Source organism: Chamaea fasciata, unplaced genomic scaffold, assembly GCF_029207755.1.
Source record: "Chamaea fasciata isolate MVZ Bird 193981 ecotype frontalis unplaced genomic scaffold, bChaFas1.0.hap1 SCAF_1, whole genome shotgun sequence".
NCBI lineage: Eukaryota > Metazoa > Chordata > Aves > Passeriformes > Sylviidae > Chamaea > Chamaea fasciata.
This window is the reverse complement of record NW_027094086.1, coordinates 109,722,874-109,747,775: the sequence shown is the minus strand read 5'-3', so window position 1 is coordinate 109,747,775 and position 24,902 is coordinate 109,722,874. Positions and strand designations below refer to the sequence as shown.

Sequence of the window (24,902 nt, the reverse complement as noted above, 5' to 3'; positions counted from 1 at the left end):
GTTTTGCAGACTACCTGTAGTTGTTTTAACTAGAATTTAAGAACTGTAAGGGAAAAGGGGGAGAGTTTTTAGGTCTCAGATTAGTTAGCTAGACAGAATTCAATTACCTTTGAGATGACCATGTGATCTCTTCTGTAGACAAAGAGTCAAGATATAGTTCAAAGAAGTATACTTGGACATATTCTTCCTGAAGCAATGGTGTGTTATTTAGAAAACTATGAACCAGAAAAATTTTCTGAGATATTCCTTGGAGAATTTGACACTCCGGAAGCAATTTGGAGCAATGAAATGAGGTAACTGTTTTCTGTCAGAGGGGCAAATCAATCTGAGCTACAGGTTATGTTGAGGAGGTATTTGACATTCTAAAAGAAAACTGAAAATACTTGGATTCCATGTCTTCCCCTTGCTTGCCTTCTGCAAGGGCAATGTCCTGCATTGTGTTCTGCTTCAACCAAAAATAACCAGGGCAAGGGAGAGCAGAATTGGCCGTGGGAAGGGGAATATTTCCCTGAACATATTGAGTAAGTTACTTTTGTGAATGGAGACTTGACTATGTATGTCAAGTGCTTTATACTTACTCATTTATATCTACTTCTTTATTACCAGCACCTATCTCTGTGATATACATCTAATATTCCAATACATAATAAGATTTTCCAGAAAGTAAAGAGGTGTTAAGAAGGGCAAAATATCACTTCTAATTGTTTTTAATAAACTAGTTTTCATGGTGTTTAAATAGCTCTCTAATAGAATAGGACAGAATCCTATTCTGAATCCCTACTGAAATGTGGGAAACTTCTAAGGAAAACCTTTTCAGCAGAAATTGTTGAACATATCTGTACAGTGAGTGAGGATTGAGGACTGCTGGGCAGGTGTTGAACTAAACTTTGTAACTTTTAGGCGTTTGATGATAGAGAAGATTGCCGCTCATCTTGCTGACTTCACCCCTCGTCTTCAAAGCAATACAAGGGCCCTCTACCAATACTGTCCCATCCCGGTTATCAACTATCCCCAACTGGAAAACGAGCTGTTCTGTAACATTTATTACCTCAAGCATCTTTGTGATACACTCAGATTTCCAGACTGGCCAATTAAAGATCCAGTAAGTAAGAAGTATTTTGGGATTCATTTAGTTTTTGATCTTTCAGTCCTAAAAGTTAATGAAAAGTCCTATAATATTAATAAAATCAAATGCTGGGTTTGTTGCAAGTAACTCCTTTATTGTGAATTTTGGTCTGCAAGTAAATACATCAAACCCTACTTTGTCTCGAAGCAGCATTGTGTTCTTTCCACACAGCAACCCCATAAGTGTATCCTTCTTGTGGTTGCTTCTTAAATAGCAAAATCAAGCATCCAAGAAACTTCGGAGAGTGTTTCAGTGAATCTTATTTTGGGGGCGGGAAGAGGGAATGGAAATCATAACTGGGGTTCTCATTTGTCCACCCTGCAGAAGAAACCAAGTTAACATATCAGTACCTTACCTGGAGAGTTTTTGGTACAAGTCTATGGATTAGAACTGTCTAAGCAGCTTGATTTATTCAGGCAGCTTTGCAGTTTTTATAGTATCATGATGTGAACTGCATCTTAGTTAAGTGATTCTCTGTCTTCTAAATTTTCTCTTACACAGTCATTTTAATCTCAAGGTGCTTTTATCTTGAATAAAATACAATATTCTTTAATAAAACCACATTTTATTAAAAATTATGTATACTGGTGTCAGCATAAATGAAACACTAATAAATTGTAATTCTTGAGGTTAAACTGTTGAAAGATACCCTAGAAGCTTGGAAGAAGGAGGTGGAGAAGAAGCCACCTACCATGTCAATAGATGATGCTTATGAAGTTCTTAACCTACCCAGAGGACAAGGCCAGTAAGTTGTCTTCAGGATTTAAAGTTGTATAACTACTTTTATATAAACCCCATGCACTGAACAAAATGGAGTTTCGTATTTCAGTACTTGGAACAAGTTAGTGGTACCAGCTCAGTCACGTGTAGCACCTTCTTCTGTCACAGTGGAGGATTGCTTTGCTATAAAGAAACAAAACTTGGAAATACAATTCCAGTGTTTGAGAAAACAGCTGTTAAAGTGTTTAGAAAAGCTGAAAATGGGGAAAAGAATGCTTTGAGCTTTGCTCTTTAAAGGACAAGCTTTAGACTCAATCATAGTGAGCAAAGAATATAGCAGAACTTGAATGTGTTCAAAGGAACTTTTTTTTTCTGTAACCATCCTTCTCCCTCCCCCATATTGCCCTTTTTCTTAGTGATTATATCCTTAGAATTTTTTGCATCCTGTCTTGCCACTGTTTTCTGACTTCAGGTATCTAGAAGTGAACCAACAGCAGTTTGTGTTTATCCTTCAAGAACAGTGCACTTACTGCAAATGGTGAAATACTGGTTTTTAACACTTGTAGCACATTTAGATTCTTAATTTAAAATTCTGAGGGACTTTGAGCACCTTTCTGGTTAGTATATTAGGTTCAAGAGGTATTAAAATACTTTCAATCTCTCAAATTTCATCCTATTTTGACCATATGATTACCCCCAATTCAGTGTAAGAGGATGAAGCAGGGTTTTAAAAGGGAAAATAGGAGAGCTTTGTAGTTTTTTCACTCTATTGCGGTTACTGTTAGTACTGTTGTCTGGACCCCAGGCTTGTTTTGCTGAGGTTGTTTTTCATTTTTTGTTATTCAGTGTAATTGATGGAACTTGTTTTGTTGTAGAAATGATGAAAGCAAGATCAGAAAAGCTTATTTCAGGCTGGCTCAAAAATACCACCCCGACAAGAATCCAGAAGGCAGGGTATGTACAACACAAATTTATGGTGTTAATAAAATGGGATATATTCAGCTGTTAAGAATTTTGAAATTCACAGTTAAATTGTATTTCTTCCTTTTAAAAGCTATGCCCTAGGTGAATGCTAAAATACAGCTTAATGCTACAGATGAATAATTTAACTAATATCAATCAAGGATTTAGGATTTCTACAGTAAACTGGTGTCGTCAGATCAGACTCACATCTCAGAAATGGTCTTGTTCAGAGAGTTACACAGGACCTAAACAAGCTATTTGTTCCCTTTCAAAGACTGACTGCATCCTCTGCCCATTCTCCCAATCCAGCTGTACTTACTGATTTGTCATAGCATGATTGACTTGAAGTCTCTTGTGCAGAGTTCAGGAGACAAAAGAAAACTTACTTATGAACCAGTGTTGTTTGCAGTATTTCCTGAAGTACAGTGAGAAAACAAAGCTATAATGCTGTTGCTAATAACCTGAAATGCTTTATTTTACTTGCACTTAAACTGATGCACCAGTGATTTAGAGGGTTCTTAACAACACTTATGGCTGCTTCTCCTTATTTGCAGGATATGTTTGAAAAAGTTAATAAAGCATACGAGTTTCTGTGCACAAAGTCTGCCAAGGTGATAGATGGGCCAGATCCAGAAAACATAATTTTGATCTTGAAAACTCAAAGCATCCTCTTCAACAGGCATAAGGAAGGTAAGCGTACTGCCTCAGTGTTTCATGTTCATTTCTTCAGTGGTCATTTTGGTCAGCTTTAATCTTCTCTCTTCTTGAGTCTGTGCTCTGTTGATGTGGTTTCTGACTTGCCACAGCATTATGTAGTCATGGTATACAGCTTCAAAATAGGACTTCTTCTTCCATGGAATAAATTAATCTGCAGTAAAACTTAATTCAAAACAGCATGAATAGCTCTTTGAAGTGCTCTGCTCCAATCCTAATCAGTTTGAATCTTCCACTGTATGGAGAATTCCATCTATGCAGAAAAATCCTTGTTTGGTACTCAGTCACCCAGATGCTGATTATACGTGAGATTACACTCATCTGGCTCTTTAACAATGAGCCATTCTTGCAGAAATTCTGACCAGTGTTAGGGTCCTTAGGTGAGTGTGCTGCAACATGACCTGTCTCATTGCTCAGTTGGGAAAGAGGGATAGCCAGAGCACCCTAACACTTGGCTCCAGCTACAGTCCCAGGCTGGTAGCTGCTGCCATGTCCAAGCCTTGCAGAGCCAACAGTATTTTGCTGTGTTAATGTTACATTATTATGGTAAACTGAGAACCTCACGTGCAATCATAGGCCTGTCAGTTATGTGGAGCGAGGGACAGCATTGGTATAGACTTAAACATGTTGGTTCCACAGGAAAAATGAAATTATTCTTAGCACTGCTGAACTCTACAGGAATTGAAAATGCAATTTAAAAATTGTCAAACTGGACAAGGTCCTTATAGGCTTAATGTTAGTCAGTCCTGGCCTAAGATACACACCAAGCTATTCTTGAGTTTCTCTGGAGTGAGACAGGCACTGTTGGGAAGGCTCTGAGCTTGGAGGCTTTCTGAGCTGGATATAAGCCTTTTTGATCTTAAATGAGTTCTTCCTGTGGAGCTGTTAGCTTCTAGCATGAACAGTTCTATGTGATGAGGAGTTAGATTGTGTAGACTGCTCAGTCTTGTTCCAGATTCCCTAGGTGTTTGCTTCCTTTCCTAGTCCTTACATATCTGATATATCTTCCACCAATATTTTTTTGGTGGCTTAAATTGCTTAGACTCTGCATATGCGTAAATTTGGACTTTTTTCCTCTTTCAGATTTGAAACCTTACAAGTATGCAGGTTATCCTATGCTGATAAAGACCATTACCATTGAAACATCAGATGACCTTTTGTTTTCCAAAGAATCTCCACTGTTGCCTGCTGCTACAGAACTTGCTTTTCATACTGTCAGTTGTTCAGCGTTAAATGCAGAAGAACTGAGGAGAGAAAGTGGAATTGAGGTAAATGTAAAGAAATGTGTTGAAATGCATGCTTTTGGTCTAACTTTTCCACAGCTAGAAACCTTAGATCCTTGATGCCTGGGAAATCACATGTAATTGAGACTCACTTTTAGTCTTGAGACACCTGTTATTCTTAACATCTCAGATATTCTGGATACAGTAGGAGAAACATCTTGCAGAGTATACTCTTTTCCAGACCGAGGCTTGTCTATTGAACTGTGGATAAGCAAGCTACATGTGAAGTTTGTCTATTCCTTTACAGAGCTGCTGCATTTTTATGTGACAGAATAGGTAACTGTGAACAAGTCACTTGAGCAGAAGGCCTTCTCATTGCACGTATTACAATATTAGAACCATCCACATTGGAAAAGATGTTGAAGATACATTGAGTCCAATTGTTAATCCCAACACTGATAAGTCCCACTAAATTATGTCTACATGCCTTTTTAAATACCTTCAAGGGTGACAACTCAGCCACTTCTCTTGGCAGCCTGTTCCAGTCCTTGACCACCATTTTGGTGAAGAAATTCCTTCTAATGTCCAATCTAAACCTTCTCTGGTGCAAAATGAGGCCATTTCTTCTTGTCCTCTCTCTTGTTTCTTGGGGGAAGACAGCAATCCCCACCTTGCTCCTTTCAGGTGCTTCTAGAAAGTGGTAAGGTCTCTCCTGAGCCTTGCTTTCTCAAGGCTAAACAGCCCCTACTGCCTCAGCTGCTCCTTATCAGATCTGTACTCCAGAGCTTTCCCTAGCTCTGTTGCCCTTCTTGGGACATGCTCCAGCACCTCAATGTCTTTCTCATAGAGTGGGGCCCAAAAATGAAGACAGCATTCAAGGTGCAGCCTCACCAGTGCTGAGTACAGGGAGACAATCACTGCCCTGGTCCTGCTGGCCACACTGTTGCTGATCCAGGCCAGGATGCCATTGGCCTTCTTGGCCTCCTGGGCACCCCCTGTCTCACGTTCAGTAGCTGTTGAGCAACACCTCCAGGTCCTTTTCTGCCCAGCAGCTTTCCAGCCACTCTGCCCCCAGCCTGAAGTACTGCATGGGGTTGTTGGGACCCGAGTGCCAGACACAGCACTTGACCTTGTTGAACCTCTTGCAGTTGGCCTTGGCCCATTTGTCCAGCCTGTCCAGATCCCCCTGTAGAGCCTTCCTGCCCTCCAGCATATCCACACTCCCACACACCTTAGTGTCATCTACACACTGATTGAGGTATTAGCTCACCTGTGAGAACACTGTCAGCTCTTAAAGCAGCAAAGGTCATTACTAGCATTTGCAAGGAATTTTGCACTACAAACCATTTATGCAAGCAGCAGATTTTTTTGTCAAACGTTCCCCTCCAGCCATTAAAAATGACTTTACCAGCTAATGTTTTGGTTTCGCATGCTTTTACCTCTTTTTGTTGTGACTGAACTTGTGAATCATCCAATCCTCACAGGTATTGCAAGAAGCATTTAATCGTTGTGTAGCAGTCTTGACTCGTTCTAGCAAGCCAGATGATATGTCTGTACAGGTGAGTTTAAAGCAGCAGCTTTAACTGCGTGTATTGTCTTCTCAGAAGACTACATGGTGTATGTATATGTATAAGATGATAATAAGCACAAATGTGTGTGTGTTTATATAATAAAAACATTGATCTAGTATTGTATATATTAAAAATGCAGTTGTAAACATGCATTTTTCTTTCACTTGGAACCAATAAACTATTGTGTTTTTAAGGTCTGTGGATACATTAGTAAGTGTTACAGTGTAGCAGCTCAGTTTGAGGAATGCAGAGAGAAGATTACAGAAATGCCCAACATAATTAAGGACCTCTGTAGACTACTGTATTATGGCAAGGTGAGTGCTCCTTTTCTTTGTTCAAGTAGGTGTTTAACTGTTAAATGTTTAGGGGAATATTCTGTTTTTAGGGCAGATAAGACAGTCATAGAATCATAGAATGGTTTGTGTTGGGAGACCTTAAGTTCATCTAATTCCAAACCCCCTGCCATGGGCAGGGACGCCTTTCACTATACCAGGTTGCCTCGATCTGCATTCAGCCTGGGGGTCTTGAAGACCTACAGAGATGGGGCATGCACAGTTTCTCTGGGCAACCTGTTTCAGTGCCTCACCACCCTCACAGTAAAGAATACTTCCTAATATCTGATCTAAATCTCCCTGTTTGAAGCCTTTTCCCTTTGTTCTGTCAGTCCATACAGTTGTAAATAGTCCCTCTCCTCCTTTTGTGCAGGCTCCCTTCAGGTACCTGAGGGCCACAATTATGTCACTTAAAAGCCTTCTCTTTTCCAGGCTGAGCAAACCTAACTCCCTTAGCCTTTCCTCATTTTGCAGTGACTCATTTTGCAGTGAAGGGTCAAACCCTTCTGTAAGATCCCAACAAATCATGAGATACACAACTCAACTGCCTTGTTTCAACACTTGTGTTTGAATGCATTTAAACTGTAGATTTAAACTGCAGTCACTCTAAAGATTCAGCTATTTTTGCCTTTTTACTGACACATGAAGCAGCTTGCCTTACTGTGCCAAACCAGCAGATAAAAGTACTACAACTAGACCTTGCATAAGCAGATAGACTCTAAAGTCAGCATAAACTCTGGGAGCAGTATTCAAGTTTTCTTGCCATTTAGCTCTTTTGAACTTGCCTTATGTTATAAAAATGCTGATTTTGTCTGAATTAAGAAAGGAAAGCTTGTCTTTAGCTTTTCATGTGGGGTCTGTGAAAACAGGAGACTAAAACCAGATTCTAGTAATTGACTGTGTATGCTTGTGTGTTCTTTAGTCCCTGTAGGACACATGTATTGCTATAAAAAACTCACCTGAGAATCTCTGCCACACTTTTGCATTGTTTTTCCAGCAGTTCATCAATGCTTATTTCTAATCATATGGAATAACTATTCTAGTACTCTTCCCTTTGAAAGATGCTACCAATTAGCCATGTTGTTGGTTACCAAGTACTTCAGCTGGAGAAATTATGTCTACTTCAGTTTTCATCTCTGGGCTGCTGAGATAGTACTGCAGAATTAGCAAGTTTTGGCTTTTAAATCTTTGGTATGGAAACCAGTTGGCATTCTTCAGTTACAGGTATTGAGGCAAACTTCTTTCTTCTCTCCTCAGACCATACCACGAGTAGCTGCTTTAGGAGTAGAGTGTGTTAGCTCCTTTGCCTTAGATTATTGGCTACAAACACATTTGTTTCAAGCTGGAGTTCTGTGGTACTTACTGGGTTACCTCTTCAACTATGACTATACGCTGGAGGAGAGTGGGATTCAGAAAAGTGAAGATTCAAACCACCAGGTAATGTTGCCACGGTGCTTTCTACAACCAGTCACTCTCATTTGCCATCTCTTACTAAGAGACCAAGTGTATTCAAATATTTGTTAGAATCACTGAATTGCATGAAGAGTAACATTAACAGAGAGTTTTGGAAGGGAATTTTTGTGTAATGATGAATACTCTTTGAGTCTGGTTTTTTGTTTGTTTTTTAAAGCATTCAACTGTTAAAGCTGCCCAAACCCATAGTTTCTAATGGACTTCATGCAAGACACATTTAATCTATAGCAAACGGTATAAAAGTGAATTTTTGCTATCAGAAGAAAGCTCTAGGTTTTCTCAAACTGTCTCTGTATTTTTCAGGAGGTAGCAAATAGCCTTGCTAAGCTGAGTCTCCTGGCCTTGAGTCGCCTTGGAGGGTACCTTTCTGACGAACAAGCTACCCCTGAAAACCCAACGATCAGGAAAAGCTTGGCTGGAATGTTGACACCCTACATTGCAAGAAAACTTGCTGTGGTCAGTCCTACTGAGGTAAGCCAAAACTTTCTCTAGTGATTTTTAAAAGGAGTAGCTGGTCATTTCTAAAACACTGGACTTCTCTTAGACCAACTTGATACTGAGAACAGCAGTGCAATTTTTATTTGCGATTGAGGTAACTGCAGGGAAAAGAAACTGGTTCAGCCTCAAACACGATGGACAAGAACAGTGTTTTCTAGAACAATATTTGCAAAACAAATACAGAAATAAAAAAATGGAGTTAATTGTTCAAGGTTTAAGGATATAAAGATGATGGAGAGCAAAGGTAAACTTTTAAGTCTTTAAAAGTGGTGCAAAGGAAGTCATCTGTAAAGTGATACTGCAGGTAGTTGCTGCTCACCGTCAAAAGTGGATGGAGAATGTGAAGCAAGCGTGTCTCAGAGCAGATTAAAGAGAAAACTAAAATTTAGATTGTACTTTACCACATAACTTGCATATGCTGTTTTTCCTGTATGTTTTTCCAATATGGAAAATTCACACTTTAAATGTGCTTGTGTAATTTGTCTAGCTGTTAATGAGATTAGATTGACTGATACCATGAAACATACTGATTACTGTGCACAACAATCTAAAACTGTTGGAAATGTTTTACATTGTGTAAATTCCTTTTCTTAGACTCTGAAGATGCTTAACAGTAACACAGAGAACCCCTACTTGATCTGGAACAATGGGACACGAGCTGAATTACTTGAGTTTTTGGAATCTCAGCAAGAAAGCATGATTAAGAGAGTAAGATACTCTTTACTTTAAATCCCAGTACTATTTTTTAAAAAAAACTGTTTTGTGTTTTCCTCTTGGGATGCAGTTGTATGGTTTATACAAGTATGCGTTGTTGTCTACCCCAAAGTCACTTTGGGGTCACTTTCATTCTGTAGTTTTTAAAAGAAAACAAAACAACTAAGATTTTGCTTGTTCATTTTGTGTTACATTTCAGTCTGAGCTTCTGACTTGCTGAGGAATTAAGTTTTCTGTTCAAGTATTGCCTATTTTATTATCGGATTATAGTTTTACACTTTCTACAAGATTATTTTCTGTCTGAGCTTGTGCTGCTTATCTCTGCTTAAAGGGTGATTGTGACAAGAGCTATGGATCTGACTTTGTCTTCAGTGACCATGCAAAGGAACTTATTGTGGGAGAGATTTTTGTTAGAGTCTACAATGAGGTTCCTACCTTCCAACTAGAGGTGAGATGTAGCTGAAAATCTTCCTGTTAAAACTAGTGTTTGGAATGCTACTTCTTCCTATTTAACTATCTGTCATTGCAAGCAGAATGGAAAAAATACAAAATGTTATGAAATTTCCTTCAAGATCAGCACGTCATGAGAAAGCTCTTTACTGGAGCAGAATAAATTAAAGAAACAAGTCTGTCATAAAATGTGCTCTTCAGATGTCTTAATGATTTTTGTCTGCAAGCTTGTGGTGCAGGCACTTGGGTTGGTTCAATAATTCCAGGAGGTGGTGATTCTGCCTATTGGCTTTACAATCAATGTATGTGGGCAAACACACACCTGTTGGAGTAGTGGCAGCTTTTTAAGTGTATGTTTAGATAGAAATAGGGTTTAATGTGATCCAGATGTTACAGTGATCATAGAGAAGCGTTGCCTGTCCGGAAGAAAGGAATATGTGAAATGTAGAAGTGACATGGATACATTTTCTTCTACTGTGGCTACTGTTGCATCACACAGCTAAAAATGCTGTCATCTCTACTTCAAAGCTTCCTAAAGCATTTGCTGCAAGCCTCTTGGATTATGTAGGCTCACAAGCACAGTACCTGCATACGCTCATGGCCATAACTCAGACTGGGAAAGTGGAGTCCAACCAACACGGAGATCGCTTGCGGAGAGTTGAAATGGCCCTGGAGGCTCTGAGAAACGTCATAAAACACAACCCAGGTAGGCTTAAAACTGAACTTCCCCAGTACACTCTTCTATGGACAACCTTAAAAACTCTGAACCTCTGTAGTCTTTATCTTCCAGTGAGAAGGAAGCTTTTTTGCTTGCTGACAGAGTTTAACATCGTTGGTAAGCCATATAAGCTTACTGTTTTTTTCCTTACCTGGAGAAAAATCATGTTACTATTGTGGTATCTGATAATAGCTGGTTAGGATATCCTCTGTGTTTGCAATTGTAAACCTGAAGGCAGCTGTTTCTGCTGGAGATAGTAACCCTGCTCTGAGCTGGGACAGATGAAAGGGCAAGTGTATTCGAAGACAATAGGTTTTGATGGTCAATGATAAATAAAGATACGGAATTAGTTTAGTTTTGTAAGAATGCAAATAACTAGATAGTCCAAGAACTACATCAGTTACTTTCCTTAGAGAGGGGAGTTACCCTCTGTTCTTGAAATATTTTTCACCTGAAATTCTGTGGAAGCTACATTAATAGAGAGGAGTTCATGATTTTCTAACTCTGTAGCAAGTGCTGTCCTGTACGAGCTGTTACAACTACTGTGGCAGACTACATACAGCTGTGTAGTCTTTTAACACTTCTCTGTATAGTGAAATACAGGCATGGGAATTGGCCTTCAGTGAATGCCTTGGCTAACATGGAGAGTAACTTATTTGGTCTCTTGCAGGTTCTGAGTGTGAATGCATAGGGCACTTTAAGTTGATATTCTCCCTTCTGCGTGTTCATGGAGCTGGCTTGGTGCAGCAGTTGGCTCTGGAGGTAAAAAAACCAACCAACTAAAAAACAAACCAACCCCCACAAACTCCCAACCTCCCTGTCTGGATGCTTTACATAATCAACATAAACCTGATTGTGTAGCTGTTAGAGTAGCATCTAAAATATACTATGATTGGGGTTCCGAGGTGTCAGTTCCTCCTTGGAGGACCATGTGATACTTTTTGCCTGTGTCTTTGCATCCTTCTTGCCTGAAGAGACAAAATAATTTGGCAGCAGGAATAAGTGTAAATATCAGCTCTGTTGGGCAGTGAGTTGACTGACTTAATATACTGGGTTTTCTGAAAAGTGTCTGAATAGCTGAAATATAATCAAGTGCTGTTTCTGATCTTTTGCAGGTAGTGAACATAGTAACAAGTAATCAAGAATGTGTTAACAACATTGCTGAGGCAATGGTTCTTGCTAACTTACTGGCACTCCTGCATTCCTTACCTTCAAGTAGGTACAATAGGATTCTCCATCCTACAAGGCAAAAGGTTTCTGACTCAGAAATTTATAAGAATGCAGGTGCCTGAAATTAGCACTGAGTTTTAGGTTAGAATGGTCTTGTTAGCTTTATACGATATAGAGCTGGGTTATGAAGAGAAACTACAGTAAGAACACCTATACATTGGAACAAAACTTTTCCTCAGGGTTCCCAGCTGTTGCTGTGCTCCATTCCAGTTGCTCAGCTATTAATGAGAGCAGTAAAGACAGTATTGCAATACATCTTCAGTGAAACATAGTGTTTCTATGCCCAGTCCTAATAACATTCTTCAGCTTTCAGTTCTTTCCCTGCTAGATAAGAAAAGCAGAGCTAGCAAACACGAATCACCATTTTTTTAAAAGAAGATGACAGGAAGCAGCTATAGAAATATTTTTTTAAACAAATGCAAAATTTAGAAAATCTGTCATCACACAGGCAGTATGATATGCTGCTAAGTCACTTCTGTCTGCTGATTTAAACATTATTGACTTTCATATCCAAAGCTAACAAGGATGATTTACACAAATGTTGTGTGTGACCAGTTTTTTGTCTTAAATATGTGACCTGAATAATATGAATTGCAGGTACTCTGATTACTTCTGAACTGTGTAGTGTTCCATTGGTTATTCCTGGGAATTTAGCTAATTGGCATCTAATTAAGAAGTTATGCTGTATTAGAATGTATGATTGATTTGACATTCCTCAATTAATGTAGTGTAGCCAGAAATCCCTAAGCTTGTAATTGTCTGAAACTTTTTGCACTTTTGGTACAGTTTTCTGTTAAGATCAGTTACATTTATCTTTGCTTATTTATTCTGTGTGAAGCAAAGTTCTTAAAGCTCTTTGTTTTGGCAGGTCGGCAGCTTGTCCTTGAAACCTTGTATGCTTTGACATCTAGCACAAAAATAATTAAAGAGGCCATGGCAAAAGGTACAGTATTACACTGAAAGTAAATGTTTCTGCAGCAATGGACTTAAAGTGCATAGAGTGGCCACTCTTCCCTTTAAAATAATCGGTGTGGAGTTGGAGAATTTCGACTACTTGTGACCAGGAAAAAAAAAATGAATTCTCCCTATCTCTTTGTTACAGGTGCTTTAATCTACTTACTAGATATGTTTTGCAACTCAACTCATCCACAGGTCCGAGCCCAAACAGCAGAGCTTTTTGCCAAAATGACTGCAGATAAGCTGGTGGGTCCAAAGGTAAGAATCTTAACAGTTTGTGTTGGAACTCTTTCTTGATATTTACCTGCGTCTTTCTCAAGATGAGCAAAAAAATCCTCTTCTATATCTGAAGTATTCATGTAAGGAGCAATCAGGCTTTTTCAAAACAATTTAATTTTTAATCTGTGAGCAGACTTCTAGAAGCTGTTGTATGTACAGTAACTTGTGTAAACAGTTTGCTTTCCACTTGTAATGACTTTAACAGTAGAGACCTAGATTTCAGTGTCACTGGCTGTTGCTATTTGAAATGATGGCACTGTTTTATTTAGTGGTGGTTTGGTCTAGCACTTGACGATTCTAGCATTAAAGACAGTTGGACATTGTGGGGTTTTCTATTTCTGTCAGTTGGTCCTGTCAGTTAGTTTGTTGTATGATACATTAAATATCATTTATGTTCATCTTTTCTAGGTTAGAATCACACTAATGAAATTTTTACCTGGAGTCTTCATGGATGCCATGAGAGACAACCCTGAAGCTGCTGTTCATATCTTTGAGGGAACCCATGAAAATCCAGAATTAATTTGGAATGACGGCTCCAGGGAGAGAGTATCAACAACAGTTCGAGAAATGATGCTTGAGTATGTAGAAACCTGACTCAGTTATCTTTAACTGAGATGCTCTCTTAGTGGCAGTAAATCAGAGCTGCTGTAGAAGAACTGAGACAGAGCTCTGCCTATAAAAAGTAGAATTCTTGCAAGCCAGACTTCAATGAAAGAAACTTGTTCACTGTTTGTGTACTGTACCTGTAAGTCAGTGATGCAGGTGCAGTTTTGTGCCCAGTCCAGGTATTTGCTTACTGCTACAGGATTTGGAGGGATACAATGGAGGTAGAATGGGGCTTAGAAACTGGAGCTGCTTCACAATGATGGAGGGAGACTGAGGTGTCAAGTAGGAAAGACAACTGCTTCTTTCACTGCTCATTAAAACTTACTTTCTTTTTGAAGGCACTTTAGACTTCAGAGGGACAACCCTGACACTAACTGGAAGGTAAAAGTATACTCTTTCTGCTTTGAGTGTGTCCAGGGAGGCTTGATAATAGATGCATGTATTGGACTCTAACAGGCTTTTCTCTTAAAGTACTAACAGGAATTCACTGCTGTGCTGGGAACATAACTGTTCATAACTGAAAACATAACTGGTTTAATGTTGAATTGATGCTTTTGTTACCTCTTGCACCTTGAAATTAGACACTTACTGGTAAAACCACTGTCAGCATACTCTGAATGTTCTGATAGTTCAGGTCATTCTAAAACTCATCAAAAGTCAGCAACAAAGGAGAATACTGGTTTGCTGGAAAAAGTCCTATCACCACATAGCCATAGTAAACTTGCTCTTGATAAATGTGAAGTAACTTTAGGAAGTCACTGGGTCTTAACAAATATTCGAGTCCTCAGCCATTCCTTTGCATCAGGCCCGTCAATGAGGTGTTTCAGTATGTAGTGATTCCCAGTATCTGTGAAAAGCTAGACAGGACTTCCTCCCAAACAGTCCTCTAGTTCAACATTAAACCAGTTTCTGAACACATCATAATGTCTATTTTGATCCAGATGAAAACTGGAACTTACCCTAGACTGATGGTAAGAAACCTTTCCCTGAAGTGTGCAAGAAAGGAAAGGGCTGTTGTATCATCAGTCTTGTTGCTGGTGCTTCATTTGAACTAGGGTTTGCCACTCTTGCAGTTATGGGTTCAGTTACTTGTGTTCTTTGAAAGAGAAGTTCACTGTAGTGGTACTGCCTGCACTGCACTGTTCTTTCTACTGTCACTTCTACCTCATGTTCTTTCAAGATGAAGGGTTTATTGGTCTTGCACAGCTCTGTTTTGGAGAATAAAGTTAGTGACCCTGACCACTTAGAGAAACAGTTCTAGATCTCTCAAATACCCTTGTCAATAACGTCTACTTTACAATTCAACAGCTGCCTGAAGACTTTGCTGTGGTATATGGTGAGGCAGAAGGTGAACTTTCAGTGGGGGGAGTCTTCCTCAGGATTTTTATTGCCCAGCCGGCCTGGGTTTTACGGAAGCCAAGAGAATTTCTCATTGCACTGTTGGAAAAGTTTACTGAACTACTGGAGAAAAATAACCCCCATGTAAGACGATTTTTTCTGGTTCTATGCTTTGAATTTGTTTAGCATTCTTAAGTTTTTAGTCTTTTAGTGTCTGATTACCTTGGATTCTCACACTTTCTTCCCATTATAAATGGGGTTTCTGTCTACGTTCTGACTCTCTGTAAAAGCGTGTTGATATGTTTATGAGTTAAGGTTGTAAAGTCCCTGAAGCCATAGAATTAGCTTCAGTTAAGTCTTAAAGACTTATTTTGTGCTAGAGATGAGGGTTAACAAAGTGTCTTTTAATTATTCCATGACTGACCAGCCTAAAAAAATGGCACTTGTTCTACACCACCGACTTCTGTTGTCCTTTTGCAACACTAATGTCCCACTCTGGTAAAATTATGTGACCTACAGAAGGCTGCCACCTAACAGTTAGTGTAATGAGTACAGCAGATGTTTTACAGTTTGAAAATTAATTTTTAAAGTGTTCAGACAGATTCTGTGTTAGACTTGCAGGATGGAAACTAACTAGCATATTGAATGAAACAGGCATCTTTATTATGAAGATATGATAACAGTTCGTAGAGGCATGCAGAATACACAAGGTCTGACAAGTGCTTCTGCACAGGCTGCAGAATCCTTTAGGAATTCAGGTGGTCAGCAGACATCCATGCTGTCAATGCTTCCACCAAGCAACTTAGCCAGATACTGGATTCTCAAGATGCTGGAAATAGTGTTTAGGACTTCCCATGTGATCTGTCATTGTGGAACTAGTGAATGTTTGCCACTATTGGAGCTGATAATCATGTTCTTAACTTGTTGTTTTAACAGTTTGAGAGCGAAGTGATATAAAAGCATTAGGGAAAAAAATCTATAATGCAAACGAAGTGAGAAATGTTATTATGGAGGTATCTAGGGCTTTACTGATTTACACTTTCTGTTGATTTTCAATTTTCTGCAGGGGGAAACTTTAGAAACCATTACCACAGCAACTGTGTGCCTGTTCAGTGCCCAGCCTCAGCTAGCTGATCAAGTTCCTCCTCTTGGTCATCTTCACAAGATAATCCAGGCTATGAATCACAAGAACAATGCCATTCCTAAAAGTGCAATTCGGGTCATGCACATATTGTCAGACAATGAGGTACTGAATTATCTAAGTGCTTGAGGGGAGAAAAGCATAGCTGGAGTTATTTGTATTGTTTAGTTGTGTTCCTAAAAGAGCATTATTCTAACTATAAATACTGTGTAGCAAGTGAGTAGAGACCTGTAGCTAATCAATGGAGAATTGCTAGATTAAACATGGAAAAGTTTATGGTGTTGGCTGACCATACCTGCAATAAGCTTTAATCTTAGTGTAAAATAAAGTCCTCAGGATGTTTATCTCTCTACAGCTTTGTGTTAGAGCGATGGCATCACTGGAGACCATTGGCCCTCTCATGAATGGAATGAAAAAGAGATCAGATGTAGTTGGGATAGCCTGTGAAACACTGAACCGAATGTTTCAGAAGGAGCAAACTGACTTAGTAGCCCAAGTAAGTAGTACATTCTCAGACTGTAAAAATGTGGTATTATTTAAACTGTTCAACTTAAGTGGCAGCTGGGAAGCCTCCTGGACAATTAACTAATGGTCTTTTCTTTTTGGAAAAATTTTTTATCTAAAATGCAAACGTGTTCAAGGATGTTACCTGAGCATTGAAGCTTAGTGCACCAGGGTAGTGTTGTGTCCAGTGAGAAAGTGTAGTGAATGCCAACTAATTCCACTGAGTTTACACCTAGAGAGAGCAGAATTGCTAGACAGTATCTTTGCTTTCTCTTGTTTCTACTCATACAGCTCAGGAAAAATGGACTCATCTTGGCATGTGTAGTAACGGCTGTTGGCACTTTTGGTTCACACTAATGCTAGTGATAAAAAAAATATGTGTGGAATGTCCTGGTCTGTGTTACGACATCTTCTTTGGGTGTGTTTACAGGCTTTGAAAGCAGATTTGGTCCCTTATCTTCTAAAGCTGCTTGAAGGTGTTGGTCTTGAGAACCTGGAAAGCCCATCTGCAACAAAAGCTCAGATTGTTAAGACTCTGAAATCCATGTCTCGCAGCCTGCAGTATGGGGAACAGGTGAGTATTCACAAGTCTTATCTGGGCTTCGGCACTTGGTCGATCAAACTCCAAACATCCTTTGTTTAATCTTCTGGCTTTCATGGTCCTCATCCCACCCAAAATACTGACATTCTGCAACTGCAAAATGATTATGGTTTGGAATTTCTTCATCTCTTGCTTGTGGAGAAGTCATTGGTTCAATGCATGTGAAGAGCACTAACAAAAAAAACAAATCCCAGGTGCAGAAATGTTCTATGAGCTGGTTAGCTTTGATTGACAACTCTTCAGAACTTGTGTTATAAATGTAAATTTCTCTTTTGTTTTCTGAATAAATACATAAGTGCAGCAGCTTTATGAACGTATATCTAAGTAAATTTGTCCCACTAACTTTGCTAGTTCTTAATGCCTTTCTCTTACCCTTTTGTTGAAAGCTTTCTCAAGGGGAGGAAACTTGGAACAGGTCTTTCTTCCAAGTAGTCACTATCTTGTTCTTGTACAAGGGAAGTCCTGTCCTCCCTTAGCTGTTAGTGAGTGGCAAGGGCTCTTCTAGGGTTGCTTTTCCTTGTAACCTTTCTGGGGAACAAAGGATAAACTCAAGCTACTAAGTGACTTGAGCATTGTGTTCAGCTGCACAATTCACATGGAAAAGGAAGTCTCCTTGGAAATGTGCACAAATTCCATATCGCAGCCTGAACTGCTGCCGCATTCTTTGGTGTAATCCTTTCAGAGTGGCTTGGCAATAGAAAACGGGTTTGTTTGCCTAGAACATGACAAATAGCACTTACTCACTGTGTTATCTCTTCAAACACTGCAGGTAAATGAAATTCTATCCCGTTCTTCTGTGTGGAGTGCCTTCAAGGATCAGAAACATGACTTGTTCATTTCTGATACGCAAACATCAGGATACCTCACAGGTTAGCAACTCTTTCCTGATTATGTCCTGAATTGTACTGAACTGTTACTTAACTGTCACACTAGATTCTGGAGTTACTGTTTATCCCCAGGATCTAGTGCCCTTGCATGGTTTGAACATTCAGTGCTGTAAAAATACAGTAAGTTTTTAAAACACTTACTGAAAGGTAAACTTCTTGCTGGTTCAGAATGTATTTCTCTGCACAGTCTTTGCTGTACATACTTAGCAACAGAATCTGGACACTGGCAAGACTTGCAAGTACTCTGTAGTGATAAAGCAGAGGTGTAATTGAAACTGATGAATGACAGAAGCTTTCCATGCTTTCTCAGGATCAGTCTACTTCAGTTCTAGAACAGAAGTTTGTCCACAGTTAGAGGGATGTGTAAACTGTCTTCAGAATCACTCAGACTGTCTGTATTAGTTGGCTGTGTGAATTTACACAACTTTAGTGTTAGGCAGGTAGTTGTACTGTTGGAAAAGTTGGAATGCTAATAGGTTGGAGTTTGAGGCTGTGTTCCAGCCAGAATCAGTGGCCTGCCAGGGTGGCCTCATGCCTGTACGTGGAGCTTGCAGCATACACTTCACCCCAGCAGTGGTGCACCTTGGGTGGGTTCCCTGCTGGTGCCACCAATATTGAAAAGGCACCCCAGCCCCACTGGTAGTGAAGAAGAGCATTTTAGCTCTGTGTGCACACTAAAGTTAGCAACTGATGGGAACTTCCTTGCATGGTGCAGACGTAATCCCAGATCGATTATGTCACTGCAAATCAAGTCCTGTTCTTCACTTGAGCAGCACTTGACAGACACAGTATCACAGTGCAAAACATCATTATCACATAAAATATTTTCAGATGTAGCAAGTAGTGACATTGCAGCAAACTGTCTAAAGCAACACATGAAGCAAACTTCTGACTCCTCAGTAGCTATCGGCTGAACAAACACTTGGTCCTAAAAGCTTTGCCTCACGGGTGAGGTTTTAAAGTCTTTTGTGACAAGCCAGTGTGGACACAGCCATGTGCCACATGGAACTTTCTCATCTAACCCAGTACAGGAATCTTGGTAAAGCTTTTGAGCATAACTGAACTGATGAGGTATAAATCAGATGGCCAAAGTTTTTCTTGCAAGATACTAGCATGTATTTTGAGAAAATGAAGCAAGAGCCTTTCAAGTCAGGAACAACACCTTCTAGAAGTAGTTGCTTCTATTTTGAGAGTAGGTGTTGCAACATTTGATGCATTTTTTCACACAAGGACTGTGTGCTTTAGCTCTGAACAGTTTTCTGGTTTTGTACTGTTTAATGCCAGTTTGACAAAGAACGCTGGAACTGATTCAGTTTGTACTGAATTTCCTTGGTATTTCATAATACTATGAATTTAGAAATAGGAAGAAAATGCTGACTGATCATTGGCCAGAACTGAAACTCTACCAGACGTGGTCAGGCCTGAGACTGGGGGCAATACAGTTTTCCAATAGCCTTAAGGCCTGTGCTGCTTTTAAATTGCCTGATGTTTAAGTGCTTGCCAATGTAGAATGAAGGTGCTGTACAAATGCAAAGTGTAGATGGAAACCAAGCTCTACCTTTAACCTCTCTTATCTTGTATTCTGCCTTATGTCTTGCTTCAAATTGCTTTGCTATTTGCACTTCCCTTGAAACTTCCCTTGCTTATTTCTCTTCCCTCAGGTGTCTCTTCTCCTTCCCTTCTAACTGGCAGCAGTCCCCTTCACCTGAGAAGTGGGCTTTAGATCTGCTGTGTCAGGCAGCTTGCTAACTTCTGTGTAGCTCTCTAAAGCAGGTAGATACCACCTCGCAGAACGCACGCTGCGCTCGCTGCATTCCGAGTTAACAGATGCATGTCCTAGAGCTGTACAAAGGCATGAGCCCCAACTGCCCAACACCGACACACTTGCCTTGCCTTCCTCGGGCACACAGGAGCACTACACTGACAACTGCACTGCCTGGTACTTGCTGGTACACAGGAACTCAACTTTGGAACTGTTAGGAATCCTCCATAATAGAAAAGCTGGAGGCACAAGATGACTATGGGGAATTTTTGCACTAGGATGGGTAACAGTGGGTGTGACACTTGGCAGGTTCCACTGATGGGCTGGCAAAGAGAGGTGCCCTCCTGCAGTCGGAGAGCTTTTTATTGCCAGAGGCACTGCTTTCCTCTCTGCCCGCAGTAGTAGTGTGGGATTGTTTGCAGGGAGATAAAGCACGCTCTGATGTTCTGGCTCTGGGCTGAAGTGTGAGAAAGGAGGGTGGGGCAGGACGGAATAGTAAATTTGGGAGAACTCAGTGAGGATGGCTTAAAGAGGAAGAGTACAGGAGGAACTTAGTACAATGAATATTGGTAGTGTAGGCTGGAGGTCTAAGACCAAGTCAATCGCTGTATTGGTGCAGGAGCATGTTGTGAGTGATCAGTTGTCTAGTCACTAATATGATAAAAAATACTGTTAAGACACCTCATGCTGCAACTTAAGTTTCTGTTGCATTTATTTAAAGTTTCTATATGAGTAAATTTTTAATTCCAGGCTTTGAGGGAGAGGGGCTTTGCCTGCAGTGCAAAACTGATTGCCCCTACAATAATGAACGTGGAAACCTAGTAATGGTGTGAGTCCTGCATCTCCAATATAGAATTTGTGTATCCCAAGAATGCTGTCACTTTACTCCAACTGAAGGCACAAAATGTTGGCTAGACAAGCTTTAGGCAGTTCTGCTTCTTCATGGGGCAGCCCATTGTGCTTCCTGGAACTGTGCAGCTGGGAAAGACCTTTACAACACTGAAAAAATACACAAGGAGCTGAGTAGTAGAACACATGCCTGAACTCACTATGATTACATGGCAGGGCCTTTCTTTAACAAAGGAAGGCCATCGCCACTTTACTGCTGCTTCCATTATGGAAGGTGAGATGGGTAATGCAGGTGGTTGGGGTTCTTTTTAACTTATTTGGCATATCAGAATTAAAACAAACTGAGCAAGTCCAAAAATTGCCCCCACAAGCTATTCCACTTGGTAGACTAAGAATTCTTAGTTTCTAGTGTTCCTGGACTTTAAAGAATCTATAGAAAAAACTCTTAAATGTTCTTGTGTAAGGTGTCTGGTTGACTTAGATGATGTATCTGAGTGTTACCAGAGGGAATAAAGCTGTTCAGCCACCCAACAGAAGGAAAACTAATCACCAGTATTTGTTTTCCTCCTGAAAGGCCCTGGAGTTGCTGGTTACCTCACTGCAGGGACGACGTCATCCGTAATGCCCAACGTACCACCCCCGGTAGACAACGAAGTGGGAGATGTCAGCTAAGGACTGGAAATCCTTGTGGAAGAGACAAAGGCAGACTGGCCAGTGATGAGGAACAGCACTTTCCTCCAATACATTGAAGTGAACTTACTGCCTTGCCAGGTGTTTATGACAGTGTTATTCCTTTTTTCTATGACTTTTTTTTTTTCTAGGAAAAGTCAGTGATTCTAACTACCACACTGTAACACAAGAAAGCACTCTGTGGATCAACTGAAATGGGTACACAAGAATTTTTTCTTGTTGTACATAAGCACATTTTGTTCCTTTATATTTGTTTACAAGACTGTGAATCAAACTTTCCTAGTTTTTATATTTTATGAATTAGCATGACTGGAGTTGAGCTACAGTCTAGAGGAATTGGGCTAAAATAACTTTGACCTCACCGACCCCACTAAAAGGGCATCCCTTCATTTCTCAGTCTGATGTGATCACTCCCATTGAACATGATCTGAAAGGGTTTGTCCCTGCACCAGTTCACTCATGTCCTTAACATTATCTTCTTCCTCGGATCAAACAGCATTAGACATTTGTATGTATAACTGGCTTGACCAAATTGACGAAGCTTCAGCAAAAAAACTTTAAAAAGTTGACATGTTATGTAAGAAATTAGTGTAATTGTGAAATGTTCTATACATTATCCAGTATATAAAAACTTTCTATATTGAGTGTACATTATACAGATCATTCATATGTACATAGAATTTTAAAATAAAGGGAATTAAGAGCCTTGTTAATGAGATAAAGGTGGTGTTCTTGTCTAGCTGTTCTTTGAAAGTGTGAGAAATGAAGGCAGACAGAGACTGTAATTGGAACGTGGCTAAATATGATCCTGGACACTCTTGGTTGAAAAAAAACACTTTGTGCAGGTTTTGACAGCCTAGAGCAGAACTCCTGGACCACATGTAGTAATACAGTGCAGGTATTTTTGTATTTGAAATGCATTTCAGCCACTGACCTGCTGATACTCTCAACTTCCCAGAAAACAATCTTGGCAAGAAACAAGAGGAAACTTAGGGTGGATGAAAATATAAACAAGAATTACTGCTAAGTATAATGAGGTAAGGAACTTCATGGAATGCTTCCAGGTCTAGGCACTCTGCCACTGTACCCCTGAGTGACCACTGCAGCTGTAGCAGGACACCTTTCAGGTGTCCAGGGTCTGGGCTCAAGGACAGAACTGGCACAGCTTCATCCTGAAGACTGAGCGAAGCAGAATGTTCTCCCCTAGCTGCAACAGGAAGGACCTGGGGGGGGGGGGCTAGATTTTTCATGCAGATAGTAAACCCTTGTGGTCCTTAAGGTCATTGCCCTTAAGTTACCCATCCTGTGTAAGTTGTAAAGTAATTATCCTTACTCCAGGAAGCAGAGCTACCAGTGGTGCAGTGTGCTGTGATCTGCCTGGTTCTGTTCCTGCATGGGCCAGTTCTCTTGAAGTAGCTCAGGTCAAAGGGGACTGGTACAGGAGCAGAACTGAGGAACTCTGACCTTGGAGAACTTTGTACAGGTGTATTGGGCAAAAATGCCAGAGCCAGTTTTGATAGCAGCAGAGGCCATGAACTGCACCCTGACACTGCTGCTGCCAGCCAAAACATCAACTCCTTAGGGAGGAAGGTGGCACCTGAGCTTTGGCATATTTAAGAAAGGGTGGGAGCAGCTGGAACCAGGAGAAGGCCTGTGAGGGTGCACAAAAGGAGACACAGGAAGAAGGATGCAAGTGAAGACAAAAGGAACATCTGTAAGAGAAAAGAGGGGGAGATCCATATGGAGAACTGCAGAGTAATAAGCAAGCAGTAGCAGACCAACTGCTGTATGTGACACCAGCCTCCTGTGCTGCCCTGAGCCCCACTTGAGTGGAGCTGGGGGCAGGACTCAGTGTAGCCTCAGTGACAAGGAAGGCAGCTGAGAGCAGGAATTGGGGAGCAGAGGGCTGGACTGCAGCTGAACTTTGGAAAAGAAAAAGCAAGGTCATACCTCCAGTGTTTGTCATTTAACAAAATTTAAAGTTTAGCATAGCTTGCAATAAATTAAATTGTATGGGACTTCTGACTCAAAACTGCTTTGTCTACAATGAAAGGATAAAGGGCTTTGATTCAGAACAAAGAAAGCACTTTAAAGCCTGGTAGAAATAGATTTTATTTAGTGTTATAAAGAACTGAGATAAGTTGTTTACATGGCATTCTGCAAATTCTTAAAAGCCAGCCCATAATTAAGTGTAGTAAGTGAAAATCATGGAAGAATTGCTTCCAGTTAGAATCAAGTTTTTGTATTCATTCAGTTTTACCTTAGATACCATTATTACACTGAAACTTTTTCTAAATCTTCCCTCCATTTCAGAAGGCTTTATGCAGACATTAAATTTTTGCAGTGAGCTTCTTTGACTGATCTAGGAGTTCCCACCTTGCAATTGTTGAGAGATGAACTTCATCAGGCCCGTCTGCCAGGCGCAAGGTGCGGATGTACGCAAACCTGTGCGGGGAGAGCTGAGTTAGGGCTGGGCTCCTGACCTGCCACAGCAGCCACATGGGAGCTCTCAGCACTGTTTTGGCTGCCCTTCTGCCACTCCTTGCTTTGAAAAGTGCTATCACATGGGAGATACCGCAGCAAAATCTTCCTGGCAGGATTGAGATGGGTGGGCTGGGAATGCAGAAGTTTCGCTTCTCCCCAAGGCCGTAAAGGATGACAACATGAAGTTTTAGAAGCACATCCTCTACTGCTGATAAGAACTATTTCAGGTCTAGTGCCAGCTTTTATTTTTTCTAAGGCTAATTGTACCATAAAAACAATTGTTTTAAATGTTGTAGCTTAAAGGGACACACGCTATCATTTCATGCTGAGATGAAACAGCAGGTACTGGGTGTTATAAATGATCATAAAAGAAATGCTTAGAATCTACAGGAGGTCTCCCTTTACTCACATGAACGCCAGAGGAAAATCCTGAGAAACTCCAGCTCCACCACACACTTGAACTGCATAGTCAATCACTTTGAGCACAGCTCGTGGAACAACCACTTTGGTCATGGCTACCTGTAGTTAGAAGAACTCACATTATCAGTAGTGGTTTCATAAGTAAGTGAAAATATTTACCCAACACTTCTGCTGAATATTGGTATCTCTCAGTACATTCCTTCCTCTTGGGGTTGGATGAGAGCTCTGCTGTTCCCATTCCCTGGCTTATGGTAAAAGTGTTTCCAATCACCCAAAACTATCTTAATGTGTTGAGACAAGCGTACAATGTTTGAACAGATTAATGTCCGTTTGAACTGAGATCACTCCCCCATCTTCTGCCAATTAAAAGCATATCTTAAGGCTGTTTTCAGAGTTATACTCTACGCTTAGAGTAATAATGTTTAGCAATATGTTTTACCTTGTCTTTTAACCAGCTGAACGCACATCTACCAAGTCCTAGCTACTGAAAAATAAAATTTACCTCTTTCCTTGCTCTTCTGTTGCCCAGCATGTCAATCTTGCGAGCTGTTTGTAGCGTCAGCAGACGAGCCTGTTCTATGCTAAGGCGGCATTCTGCAATCCAGTGGGCAACAACTTCCTGCAGAACCCAAAGCCAACATCAGGACATCAG

General features: G+C 40.3%; 2 protein-coding genes across 3 annotated transcripts in view; one reads left to right on the top strand and one right to left on the bottom strand.

Annotated features, from left to right (window-relative positions):
- DNAJC13 (DnaJ heat shock protein family (Hsp40) member C13) overlaps nt 1–22,140 on the top strand; it is a 57,013-nt gene extending 34,873 nt beyond the window's left edge. For both annotated transcript variants that reach the window (XM_066193378.1, XM_066193369.1), the window contains 25 exons: nt 139–293; nt 901–1,102; nt 1,756–1,871; nt 2,722–2,800; nt 3,364–3,499; nt 4,607–4,791; nt 6,231–6,305; nt 6,512–6,631; nt 7,907–8,086; nt 8,426–8,593; nt 9,215–9,328; nt 9,666–9,782; nt 10,313–10,490; nt 11,173–11,264; nt 11,618–11,717; nt 12,601–12,675; nt 12,835–12,947; nt 13,377–13,546; nt 13,913–13,955; nt 14,883–15,056; nt 15,979–16,158; nt 16,409–16,549; nt 16,988–17,131; nt 17,928–18,027; nt 21,231–22,140. In XM_066193378.1, the coding sequence (XP_066049475.1) occupies nt 139–293; nt 901–1,102; nt 1,756–1,871; nt 2,722–2,800; nt 3,364–3,499; nt 4,607–4,791; nt 6,231–6,305; nt 6,512–6,631; nt 7,907–8,086; nt 8,426–8,593; nt 9,215–9,328; nt 9,666–9,782; nt 10,313–10,490; nt 11,173–11,264; nt 11,618–11,717; nt 12,601–12,675; nt 12,835–12,947; nt 13,377–13,546; nt 13,913–13,955; nt 14,883–15,056; nt 15,979–16,158; nt 16,409–16,549; nt 16,988–17,131; nt 17,928–18,027; nt 21,231–21,328 (3,255 nt within the window). In that variant the 3' untranslated portion in view covers nt 21,329–22,140. The remainder of the gene's footprint in view (nt 1–138; nt 294–900; nt 1,103–1,755; nt 1,872–2,721; nt 2,801–3,363; nt 3,500–4,606; nt 4,792–6,230; nt 6,306–6,511; nt 6,632–7,906; nt 8,087–8,425; nt 8,594–9,214; nt 9,329–9,665; nt 9,783–10,312; nt 10,491–11,172; nt 11,265–11,617; nt 11,718–12,600; nt 12,676–12,834; nt 12,948–13,376; nt 13,547–13,912; nt 13,956–14,882; nt 15,057–15,978; nt 16,159–16,408; nt 16,550–16,987; nt 17,132–17,927; nt 18,028–21,230) is intronic.
- A 1,299-nt stretch (nt 22,141–23,439) lies between these two features.
- ACAD11 (acyl-CoA dehydrogenase family member 11) overlaps nt 23,440–24,902 on the bottom strand; it is a 29,115-nt gene continuing 27,652 nt past the window's right edge. Inside the window, exons 18-20 of the mRNA XM_066193314.1 lie at nt 24,753–24,869; nt 24,240–24,349; nt 23,440–23,791 (exon numbers count right to left, since the gene is read on the bottom strand). Of these exons, the coding sequence (XP_066049411.1) occupies nt 23,677–23,791; nt 24,240–24,349; nt 24,753–24,869 (342 nt within the window). The 3' untranslated portion in view covers nt 23,440–23,676. The remainder of the gene's footprint in view (nt 23,792–24,239; nt 24,350–24,752; nt 24,870–24,902) is intronic.